At 44.2% G+C, this 12,661-nt stretch overlaps 1 protein-coding gene across 4 annotated transcripts in view; it reads right to left on the reverse strand.

Moving 5' to 3' along the window:
* APLP2 (amyloid beta precursor like protein 2) overlaps nt 1-8,112 on the reverse strand; it is an 83,060-nt gene extending 74,948 nt beyond the window's left edge. For all 4 annotated transcript variants that reach the window (XM_004763922.3, XM_004763921.3, XM_004763920.3 and 1 more), the window contains exon 1: nt 7,912-8,112. In XM_004763922.3, coding sequence (XP_004763979.1) covers nt 7,912-8,016 — 105 coding nt within the window. In that variant the 5' untranslated portion in view covers nt 8,017-8,112. The remainder of the gene's footprint in view (nt 1-7,911) is intronic.
* Between the last annotated feature and the right edge of the window lie 4,549 nt (nt 8,113-12,661).

Below are 12,661 nucleotides of genomic sequence, written 5' to 3' on the forward strand. Positions count from 1 at the left end.
CACTAAATCCCACCTTTTCTTCTTCTCCAGGCTAGGTATCTCCCTTACAGTTCGTTCATGTTTCATGTCAAACTCTTCATATTCTTCACCATTCCAGCCATTCTGTTCTAGACAGCAATATCGCTCAAAATGAAGGGCCAAGATCCTAATCAATGGCCTGTGTGAGGCTCCTTCGATTTCTCAATTTTGCCAGCAAACATTTAACTTGCAGATAATTAGGTAAGAATGAATTAGTTCTTTTTCCTTCCAGCCAGCCCACCTATTCTTTTTTTTTTTTTTTAAAGATTTTATTTATTTATTTGACAGAGAGAAATCACAAGTAGATGGAGAGGCAGGCAGAGAGAGAGAGAGGGAAGCAGGCTCCCCGCTGAGCAGAGAGCCTGATGCGGAACTCGATCTCAGGACCCCGAGATCATGACCTGAGCCGAAGGCAGCGGCTTAACCCACTGAGCCACCCAGGCGCCCCCAGCCCACCTATTCTATAATCTCCCAAATAGAGAATGCCCTTGCCTGTGCTACCTACCCAACTACCAAAGCACTTTTTTCCAACAGAACGCAACCCACAGCACCATTCCCCTGCAGACATCTGGATTGGCTAGAAGCAGCTGATACAATTCTGTCCAGTGAGATTTGAGGGGTATTGTGCTGGTGGGCTTTGAGAAAGATTTATTCAATCTTAAGGCTCCGGAGATATACAAGAAGAAACAGTCTCTTTTCTTCCCTGGACATCATATAGGAGTGTGCCTTCTGGAATTCCATCCAATCTGCAACCGCAAGAGGTGTTCAGCTGAGAAAGGAGCAGGGGAAAGGCTGCACCGAGCTGCTCAACTAACCAGCCTCCCAGGTGCCCCACTATAAATGCCGACTAACTTTTTTCTGGACCACAATCTTATCCCAGTCATGATGATTAGTGTTAACCTCATCCTATGGTTTGTCTATCAACCAGGCTAGTGATTATAAATCTGGTGAAGGCAGGCTTTTCTCTTCCAAATAATCCCCATACCCTGATTCTCATTAGACTCCCCCACCCACCCCACCCCCGCCATCCACAACACACACACAGGGGCCTTTCAAATTTCCTTTCCTTAAATTTTGCAAAATACAAAGATGAAACAAACTTACTATTTTGAGAGAGAGAGAGAACTAGCACATTATATGAAAAAGCATTTAACTTTTTAAAAATCCGAAAGGCAAACTCCCCTGCAATTACATCCTCCAAAGATAACCACTGTTAATAGACTGGTATATACTGATTCGTGATTCATTGTAACTTCTATGAAACTAATTTATTTTAAAGCAAATACTTAGATCAGATTTTTTGGTAGTGGGGAAGATTAAAAAAGAAAATCTGCAACCACAAGAGAAACATTATGAAACACCCTGACACAGAGGAAAGAAAGAGCAACCAACTAAGAGGACAGATGGATTCATACCCTGGCCTGCTGCAGGGCCTTTTTTAGGCGAGGATAATAATACCTACCTCAGTAGGCTGTTTGTATAGACTTTGAAGATAATGTGCCCAAATAAGCTCTGTTAGGGTTTTTTGCTTGCTGTAGTTTTGTTTTTCTGTACCTGCACACAAGCATCACCTGGGGAGCATTTTAAACTGAGAATCCCAGATGTATTCAATGATATCCTCTGAGGGTTGGGTCTAGAAATCACAGGCAAGTGCATTTGGTAGAGTAAAAAGCACTATGCATATTTGTTTTTACTACTGTAGCATTTAGCATCTAAAACAACCTCACAACAGTGATTCAACAAACACTAGTAGGATAAATAACAAATGAAAAGTCTTATTTAAAAAAAAGATTATAGGGGCTCCTGGGTGGTTCAGTGGGTTAAAGCCTCTGCCTTTGGCTCAGGTCATGATCCCAGGGTCCTGGGATCAAGCCCCACACTGTGTTCCCTGCTCCAAAGAGAGTCTGCTTCTCCCTCTGCCTGCCACTCTGCCTGGCAAATAAATAAATAAAATTTTTTAAAAAAATAAAAATTTAAAAAATGTTTAGAAATTTCATGATGGCCTATGTAAGAAAAATTTCCTTAGCAAAAATAATTAGTTGGGGGTGCCTGGGTGGCTCAGTGGGTTAAGCCTCTGCCTTGGGCTCAAGTCATGGTCTCAGGGTCCTGGGATCAAGCCCCGTCTATCGGGCTCTCTGCTCAGCGAGGAGCCTGGTTCACCCTCTCTCTCTGCCTACTTGAGATTTCTCTCTCTCTGTATCAAATAAATATATCTTAAAAAAATAATAATTAGTTGTAGGTGGGACTACAACTAGTAGTTGTAGGGACTGGAACCTATATGGTTCACTTTCCATCTACAGCCACAGATCAAGGTACATGATACCAAATTTAATTAAGCATCAAGGTAATCTTTATCTCACTAAAAAACTCTTGAAAATTGGATCACAGACAATTTCAAATTCTCTCTCAAATGACAACCTCCCATAGAAGTTACAATTACTGTAAAAAGATTTATCTTTACATTTTGTCACACAGAAAACTTGATTTTCTTTCAGTAGTTCATTTTAGGACAATTCAAAATAGTAACTGTTAGGTAGCACCTCCAATATCCAATATACGTCAGTTTCATAAAAAATAGGTACTTGATACATCTGCTAAGATATATACCACCAAAATGCTTACAGTGAGATTGCCCTGGAAAATAGGTTTTGAGATTATTTTCATTTTTATCTGTATCTTTTAATTTTTATAATGCATGTGTACCATATATATATATATATATATATGTGTGTGTGTGTGTATATATATATATATTTATTTATTTTTTCTGTTATTTTAAAAAGAAAATTCAGAATGGGGTGCCTGGCTGGCTCAGTCAGAACAGCATGCAACTCTTGATCACAGGGTTGTCAATTTGAGCACCACAGTGGGGGTAGACATTACTTAAAAATAAAACCTTTAAGAAAAAAAAGTGCAGAAGCCCAAGAATTCAGTAATATTGAATAACATAATTAAAGAATCTTGAAAAGTCTAAGTTTTGATTTTCCCAAAGTCAAAACAATATAAGTTAAAAATCTGATTTTTAGGGGTGCCTGGGTGGCTCAATGGGTTAAGCCACCAAATTTTGGGTCTTGATTTTGGCTCAGGTCATGATCTGCAGGTGGTGAGAGTGAACCCCACAACGGGCTCCCAGCTCAGCAGGCTATCTGTTTCTCCCTCTCCCCTCCATGCCATACCCCTCTAAAATAATAAATAAAGCCTGTTTTTTATATTTGGAAAACATTAATAACCCTTCATATTTTACTGCCAAGACTTCTAAAGCTTTTCAGCTTTAAAAATAACTATGTTATGGGGGCGCCTGGGTGGCTCAGTGGGTTAAAGCCTCTGCCTTCGGCTCAGGTCATGATCCCAGAGTCCTGGGATCGAGCCCCACATCGGGCTCTAGCCCCACATCGGGCTCTCTGCTCAGCAGGGAGCCTGCTTCCTCCTCTCTCTCTGCCTGCCTCTCTACCTACTTGTGATCTCTGTCTGTCAAATAAATAAATAAATAAATAATCTTTTAAAAAAAAAATAAAATAAAATAAAATAACTATGTTATGGGCGCCTGGGTTGCTCAGTGGGTTAAGCCGCTGCCTTCGGCTCAGGTTATGATCTCAGGGTCCTGGGATCGAGTCCCACATTGGGCTCTCTGCTCGGCAGGGAGCCTGCTTCCTCCTCTCTCTCTGCCTGCCTCTCTGCTTACTTGTGATCTCTCTCTGTCAAATAAATAAATAAATCTTTTAAATAAAAAATAACTATGTTGTTGAATGCTTAAAAAAAAATTAGTGGGTCAACTAACAACTGGAATACAGACAGGAGATTTGATCAAAGTATTGTATCAATGTTAAATTTCCTTAAATTGATAGTTGTACTAAGGTATGTGTAAGACAATGTCCTTGGTTCTTAGGAAATACACAGTGAAGGGATCAAGGGACGGGATATATATAACTCACTCAAATACTTCAGAAAAAAATACATAATAATAGAATGAAAGATAAAGCAAATGCTGAACAGGAAAAACATTAACAACGGGTAAATCTGGGTATGAGACTCATTTGTATGATTTTTGCTACCTTTCTAAGCTTGAACTTATTTCTAAATAACATTTTTTAATTGAAAAAAGTAACAAAAAACAGTCGTCAAAGCTGTCCTAAAAAACACTTAAGAGCATGCTGGACCAACTTAAAGCAAGACATTAAATTAGGGGCGCCTGGGTATCTCAGCCTCTGCCTTCAGCTCAGGTCATGATCCCAGTGTCCTGGGATTGAGCCCCACATCCCCACATTGGGTTCTCTCCTCAGCAGGGAGCCTGCTTCCCCCCACTCCCTGCCTGCCTCTCTGCCTAACTGTGATCTCTCTCTGTCAAATAAATAAATAAAATCTTTAAAAAAAAAAAAAAAGACATTAACACGGTCCAGAAGAAATAAAGTATGAGCTATATATATTTTCAGGTGGCCGCATTAAAGTTAAAAGAAACCTGGACCCCCTGGTGGCTCAGTCAGTTAAGTGTCTGCCTTCCGCTCAATTCATAATCCCAGAGTCCTGGGATGGAGCCCCCAAGCAAGGAACCTGCTTCTCCTCAGCCCCTCCCTCCCCCACCTCACACCATTTTCTAATAAATAAAATCTTTTTTTAAAAAATTAAAAGGAGGCACCTGGGTGGCTCAGTGGGTTGGGCTTCTGCCTTCAGCTCAGGTCATAACCTCAGGGTCCTAGGGTCGAGCCCCGAATCAGGCTCCCTGCTCGGCAGGGAGCTTCCCGCCTCTCTCTATGCCTGCCTCTCTGCCTAGTTGTGATCTCTCTGTCAAATAAATAAAATCTTTAAAAGAAAATTTTTAAAGAAACAGGTAAAATTAATTTTAACATATTTTATTTAGCCAAGGTTTTAAAATATCATTTTGATGTAATCAATATAAAAACTTTTATGCGACATTGCTCAATTTCTTTCATTTGAAGTCTTTACAATCTGGTGTGCATGTTACACTTACAGTAAAACGCAATTTAGATGTTAAGTTTGCATAGGAAATACCTGATCTGCGTTTAGACTTCATTAAATGAGTAGATCCACATAACCAAGTTGTTTCAATTTACAGTTAAAAGTTCTCCAATCCCTGAACTTTCAGTTTTAAATGTCAATTTAAATTAAAATTAAATAAAGTGGAAAACTCCTTCCTCAATCATACTAGCCACACTGCAAGGTCAGTAGCCACACGTGGTTACACTGTAAGACGGCTCAGCTTTAGATGACAAAACAAATTCCCTCTATGACAGAAGGACCTGATTGCTAAGAATTAGTTTTTCATATTTATCAAAAGATTTAAGAGTATGATAAAATAATGACTGATCATCCTGTCAGAAGCTCTGGCATCTCCCAAGTCATAATTAGACATTCCCTATACCACCCCTCAGAAATACCAAACCAAGCCTTTTTTATCTTCTAAGTCAATTGTCATACTCTGTAGTCGTTTCTGAAAATTGTCTGTCAAATGGCCCCCTTTTAAATGCAGCAGAACGAACCTGAGTTCTGGCTCTCAGAAGCATCAATGTCCATTGTTACAGAGTGCAGAGTTTCAGCACAAATACTGTCTGAGAATCCCAAATGGGAGCATGCACACAACAGAACATACCCTGGATTTAAAAGAAATGACCTCAGTAGAGGTGGGTTTTTCTTTTTAAACAGGTGTAAGAGATTGATTCAGTCAACACCAAGCAACACTAAAAATTCGACAATCAATAATTCTGCGCCAAGCAACTTGATCAGGGATTTGGCTAGAATCCCTTTGGCTAATCTCAATAAAGACCTTCCCAAAGACATCCTGATTTAGGCCATTCTCATCTAAATTAAGGTTTAGGCAGTCCTTTGCCTGACAGCAAATAAATGAAATGAAATGCTATACACACAAATAAAATTTTGCCTATTTGACAAAAGGAAAATGATCTGAAAGGTAATTTAGTGTGGTCAAAAATACAGTTCCAAAGGACAGTAATCACAAAACAGCACTTAAAAACCATTTTAGGGAAATGTCTAATTCCTACCTTCTGTCTAATCGGACTCTTCAATTTAACAACGTAGTGGGTAACAACTAAATTCAATCCACAACTAATTCTGATATTGCTAGTTTTTCTTTCTCTGCAGGCATACATACAGGTGTTAATGTTCTGCTTAAACTTGAAAGGAAAATAGTCTTTAAAACCGATGAATCCTTTATTGTGAATCTACTAGTGCCTGAAATTACGAATCCCCCTGGGGAGTGAGGTAAAAGAGTGTGCAAAATGGTTTCTGACACCCTGACCTAGAAGTTCTATGTTCCATACAAAATCCTTTTTTTTCCCCTTCTTTTCCATCCTGCTGATCTAGCTAGCAACATCCTATCAGGAATCACAGACACAAATCTAACCATTGTGCGGAAACTAAAATAATGGTCATCTAAAAACATGTATATATAAACATTAACTCTACTCAAAATACAACTTCCTTCCCTCCCCCCCTTCCTCCAAAGCATCACAAAGCTTTAAGCAGGATGAACACAAACATTTTAAGCCGTTCCATCGGGAAGGTGTGTTCTTGATTAGATTTATTTGATCCTGGAAATGTCTGGACATTCTGTAGAACACACTATAACTCGGGGTTTTTGCTAGAAACTTCTCGCTTAATGCCTATGTAATCAAATCCAGTCTCACTTGTATCTGAAATTAGCTAAATCCGCAGAAATCCATTGTAACTTTAAAAATAGTGAAGAGGAAAAAGAAATAACTACACCCGAAACTACGCATTCCAGTCCAACAGTTCAAGCACTATTTCGAGAAGGCAAGTAAAAATAAAGTCCCACGTCTCCCTCAGGAACAGAAAAAGGTTTTCATGGAGCGGCAGGGTCCAGACCGCGCGGTAGAACCCTCCCGACCCCGGCCACTCTGCCCCTTCCAGCGGCCTTAGCTCCAGCGAACCAGCCGCGAATCCAGGCCACTTAACCACCACGAAGCAAAAAGATGTTTATGGGTCTGGCAGATGCGTAACAGCTACTTAAATTCTAACACCGAAAAAAAGTATGATTAAGCAAGAGTTCCTACACCATATTCATCGATACGCTTCCTCCTCGCTGGAACCCACAAGAAAAGGGGAGCAACATGAACACCAGAGAGGGGTTTCCCCTTGTTTATTAGACTTAGGCAAATAGCTATATTTAACAATTCCTCCCGAAGGCCTGATGCCAGAGCGGTGGATCTCTTGAGAGGAAGGCACACAGGAAGCAGAAGGCACACCCGCTGCTTGGTGCAGGGCATTCATTCTCCCGGTGCAGCCAGAGCGGCGCTCGCCCCAGCACCTCGGCACTTTCCAAGCGCCAACCCGGGAAGCCTGCATCCCCACAGCCCAGCCCGCGCTGCCAACAAAGGCTGCATCTGCTTCTTCCAGGTGGGAAACCCCGCCGTCGGGGGCGGGGAGCTCGAGGTCTGCGCGGAGCCGCCCCCGGAGGGAGCCGCGCCGCACAGAGGTCCGGAGCTGAGGACCGCCGCCGGGGCCGCAGGGCGCAGAGGCTCGCAGTATCCCGGGGGAGGGCGGGCTGGGCGTCTGAGCCGCGCAGGGTCCCCAAAGGAGGTGGCGGCGCCGCGGGCGGGATGGGGGCTGGGGCGGCCAAGGCTGCCCGCCGCCCCCCGCGCCCCGCAGCCCCGATGCCTTTCATTTGGCCTCTGCGGCGGCGGAGGCAGCTCGACCTCCAGCGCTAAGCACTGCGCCAAGCAGGGGCGGGCGGGGGAGGCGCCGCCAGACCCGCCGCAGCGCCAGACCACCCCTCTCCCCCTTCTCCACGCCGCGCCCCCGGCCCGGCCGGACCCCGCCGCCCGCCAGTCCGTCCGCTCGCAGGCCGCGCTCGCACAGCGGGCGAAGGAGACTGCGCTTCGGCGCTCGCCGGGTCCCTACCTCGATGTAGCCGGCCAGTGCCGCGGCTGGCGCCGTGAGCCCGAGCAGCAGCAGGACCAGGAGCTTGCCGGTGGCCGTGGCGGCCGTGGTCCCGGTGGCCGCCATCCCTCGCCGGGTCGCTCTAGCGCTCGACTCTCAAGCTCACACACGAGGACTCGGAAGCCTTCCCCACCGCAACCCAGAAGCATCTGAAGCCTGTTCGCCGCCGCCCCGGGGGTTTTACACCAACCGGAACTGACTTCACAAGACCACGCCCTCTTTTTTCGGAGCCCAATGCCGGCCCATAGAGCCTCTCCAAGACACCGCCCCTTGTCCAACCCAAGCCCAATCAGGGAACAGAAGAGCCTGCACCTCCCGCCCGCCCCAACCGCGAGCCCCGCCAGGCCCCGCCTCCGGCCCCTGACGGCCCCGCCCCCGCCTGGGACCCTGCGTCCGCCTAGCGAGGGGGTGTGCGCAGGGCGCGTTGGGGCCAGCGACTCCGCGGAGGTTGGGGAATAGCTCTGGCCTCCCGTACGGTAAGAGATTATCTGGCCGCGCTGCGCCAGTGTGTCCGCCTGCAGCCTCCTGATTCGGGGACACGCCCCGCTCCCCTAGCCCTGCGGGGTTTGTTTCAGATTCCTTTGGGTACCGCCCTCTTTGAGGTTCTGAAAATTGTTTTATTAAAAACAGAATTAAAACATTTTGTTGTTGTTCCGAGGCCAGGCAGGTTAACCGAAGGCCATCCCCGAGGCTGGCGACCGGCTAAATGAGGGAGCTTTCCTCCTCTCCTGACCCCTGCGCTAGGCGTGCGAGTGTCAGAGCTCTGCTCGCCCAGAGCCGGGTTTGCCCTTTCCCCGAGACTGTGATGGGCGGTGTTTCCACGCTTTTGACCTCTGTTCCTTAGGCCTTATCCTTACCCTTTCTTCCCAGCAGCTACTAGAGCCAGGGATAGCTGCCTCTGTCTGGAGCCCAATGGGACGAGGACCACGTTGACCATAAAGCCCAGATGCCCTTCCTCCTGTGTTTTAGGGAAAGATCGTTTTGTTTGTCTTTCTTGCTCAGTTTAAGATCACTGGCAGAAGACCTGCTTCTCCGCTTTCTTGCTCCACGGCATTTCCACTTCAACTGGGAAAACGTTCTGCTGCCCTCATTTCACAACTGGCACTGTCTCGCCACTGCGAGGGCTCTGCTGGCTTTGTTTCCTTTCAATAGCCCTGTGATTTATACACCACCCTTAGCAGAGTCCTTGCTAGTCCCTTTAGGTTCAACCAAATAATAGAGAAGAGGGTCCCTACCCTAGGAAACAGAGAGTAAAAAGAAAGAGACAGTGTCCACAGAACAAACAGTGGAGGGGTGAGAAGTACCCTGGATTTTCCAGCCTTATTGCCTGACTGCCCAGTTCTTGGTGGTTAGACAGAGTCTGTCCCTATTTCCCAAAGACAACCCACGCCCTTTCATTTTAGAGCCCTTTGTATGCCTGCAATGCCCTCTGTCCATACTTACCTGTTGAAAACATTGTTATCCTTCCTCCTTCCTTCTGAATGCTATTTTCCATTAGGCCACTTGCTCCCACGGGGAGCAAGTTATGGCACTGATAAGAACTGAGGTATGGGAACCTACTGAGGAGGTCTCCTGCAGTAGAGACCTCCACACATGTTTGTGCAACCACACTGAAACCAATGATGCTGGGTTCTGGGCTCAGTTTTGGAACAGTTGCTATAACAATTTGTGTCCTTCCCACAAAGTTTCTACATGTTGAAGCCCTAACCCCCAGTGTGATGGCAGTAGGAGGTGGGGCCTGTGGGAGGTAATTAGGGTTAGATGGGGTCCTGAGGGTGGGGCCCTCATGATGGGATAAATGCCCTTAGAAGAAGGGGCCAGAGAGACACCCATGTAATACCGCAGTAGGAGGAGAGGAGAGAGCCCTCCATCTGGAACCAAATCAGTAGGCACCATGATCTTAGACTTCCCAGCCTCCCAAAAAGAAACATCTGTTATTTCAGCCACCCGGTGACTCCCTTTTCTTCTCTGCCATGTGTGGATATTACAAACCTGTCTCACTTCACCAATTTATGTGACTCAGTGAAAAGTGAATGTACAAGAGGGACAAGCAAGAAGAGACACACCTAAAAGGTGAGAGCAGTGTGAAGCAACATGTTACCAAGAGCAAGTTTCTGTGAAAGTATGTATGGAAACAGTATCAAGTGACTATGCAAGTTCCAGTTCTGTGGAACAGGCTCAGGGAGTCAGTTAGTCCTTCTGGGGTATGTTTCCTTGCCCACAAAAGGATCCCTAAAATTATTTGAATTTAAATGTTGAGAGAAAAGCAAATGAGATTACCTGAATTCAGAACAGCGGGCTTGCTCTTCTTCACGCTCTTGGGACTGTCTATTCAAGACTGAGTTCTCATAGCATGGGATGGGACCAGGAAATAAAGAGAAATGATTTAGGGAGTTTCAATCCAAAATTAAGTCCTAGAAGAAGTTTGTTTACATTTTCCGGTCACCAAAGGATCATTAAAAAGAGTGTATTGCCCCAAAGTAAATGATTTTGACTTTAAAATGCTACCCTCTTTTTATTAGGTTCATACGTAGTCCTATCATTCATTCTTAAGCAATAATTTTCCATCCTAACCCTGCTCATGTCAGTGACAAGTTGTTTGAGGAGTGCTATGTTTTCATTTTATTACCCTTAGTGCGCAAAAGGAAAAGTCTCTAAAACCACCTCCTCTTGTGTCTCTCTTCTTAAGAATCAGACATTCTTGGGAGTGCCTGGCTAGCTCAGTTGGTGGAGCTTGTGACTCTGAATCTTGGTGTTTTAAGTTCAAGCCCCACACTGGGTGTAGAGATGAAGTAAAATGTTTAAAAAAAAAAAAAGATGTTTGCTTAAAGAAGTATCTTCCATGTACCCTTAAGATGTGTGCATTTCACTGATGGGAAAAAAAGTAAAGTTCACGTCCCTCTGTGTATATACTTCCATGAGTAGTGTGACTGCATTCATCTGACACTTATTTATCCCACACCTGTTCAGGGTGAGGTAAGCCAGGCTAGAACAGTTGCTCCCAAATCAGGATGCTTTCCAAATCATCTAAGAAGATTTATAAAAAGGCAAAGTCCTAAGCTCCTACTTCAGAAGTTCTGAATCACTAAGCCTAAGTGACATAAGGAAATCGGTCTTTTTTTTTTTTTTTCTTAAAGTTTTCCAGGGAATTGTAATCCACTAGTACTTTTGAGAGCTTGACTCTTGAATATCACTGGAACTAGTAAAAAAAAAAAAAAATTTTTTTTAATTATGTGTAGTAACTAATTTAAAATTGCCAATGTTTTCCAAATAAAACATTAAATTAAGATACACTACGTATTACCTATAAACACTAACTCAAAAAGATATATGCATCCCTAAGTTTATTGCAACATTATTTATAATAGCCAAAATGTGGAAGCAGCCCAAAAGTCCATCTATAGATGAAGGAATGAAGATATGGTATATATGCATGCACACACACATATACACACGTAGTGGAATTTTAGCCATAAAATGTGAAATCTTGCCATTTGCAACAACGTGGGTGGATCTATGCTAAGTGACATAAGTCAGAGAAAGACAAATATTTTAGGATTTCCCTCATATGCAGAATTTAAGAAACAAAACAAAGAAAAAAGAGACAATAAAAAAAACAGACTCTTAAATATAGAGAATAAACTGATGGTTACCAGAGAGAGATGGGTAGCGCGATGGGTAAAAGAAGTGAAGGGGATAAAGAGAACCCCTGTGGGCGCCTGGGTGGTTCAGTTGGTGAAGTGTCAGCCTTCTACTCAGGTTGTGATCCCAGGGTCCTGGTATGGAGCCCTACATCAGGATCCCTGCTCAATGGGAAATCTGCTTCTCACTCTCCCTATGCCTCTCCCCCCAGCTTGTGCTCTCACTCTCTCTCTCAAACAAATAAGTAAAATCTTGGGTCACCTGGGTGGCTCAGTTGGTTAAGCAACTGCCTTTGGCTCAGGTCATGACCCTGAATCCCAGGATCAAGCCCAACATCCAGCTTTCTACTTGGCAGGGAGTTTGCTTCTCCCTCAGCCCTCTCCCCTCTCATGCTCTCTCTCTCATTCTCTCTCTCTCTCAAATAAATTTTTTTAAAAATCTTTAAAAAAAAAAAAAAACACTAAAATGGGGCGCCTGGTTGGCTCAGTCGGTAAAGCATGTGACTCTTGATCTTGGGGTTGTGAGTTCTAGCCCCAGATACAACCCTGTATCATCACCACTGTTTCATTAAGAAAAAAAAACTTCTTTAAAAAGATTATTTATTGGGCGCCTGGGTGGCTCAGTGGGTTAAGCTGCTGCCTTCGGCTCAGGTCATGATCTCAGGGTCCTGGGATCGAGTCCCGCATCGGGCTCTCTGCTCAGCAGGGAGCCTGCTTCCTCCTCTCTCTCTCTCTCTCTGCCTGCCTCTCTGCCTACTTGTGATCTCTCTCTGTCAAATAAATAAATAAAATTGAAGATTAGTTGACCATAGAGTTGAGGGTCTATTTCTGGGCTCTCTATTCTGTTCCATTGATCTATGTGTCTGTTTTTGTGCCAGTACCATGCTGTCTTGATGATGACAGCTTTTTTTTTTTTTTTTTTTTTTTTGTAATAGAGCTTGAAGAATTGTGATGCCACCAACGTTGGCTTTCTTTTTCAATATCCCTTTGGCTATTTGAGGTCTTTTCTGGTTCCATATAAATTTTAGAATTATTTGTTCCATTTCTTTGAAAAAGATGGATGGTACTTT

The sequence above is a fragment of the Mustela putorius genome, unplaced genomic scaffold (assembly GCF_011764305.1).
Source record: "Mustela putorius furo isolate JIRA1106 unplaced genomic scaffold, ASM1176430v1.1 tig00000460_pilon_pilon_pilon, whole genome shotgun sequence".
NCBI lineage: Eukaryota > Metazoa > Chordata > Mammalia > Carnivora > Mustelidae > Mustela > Mustela putorius.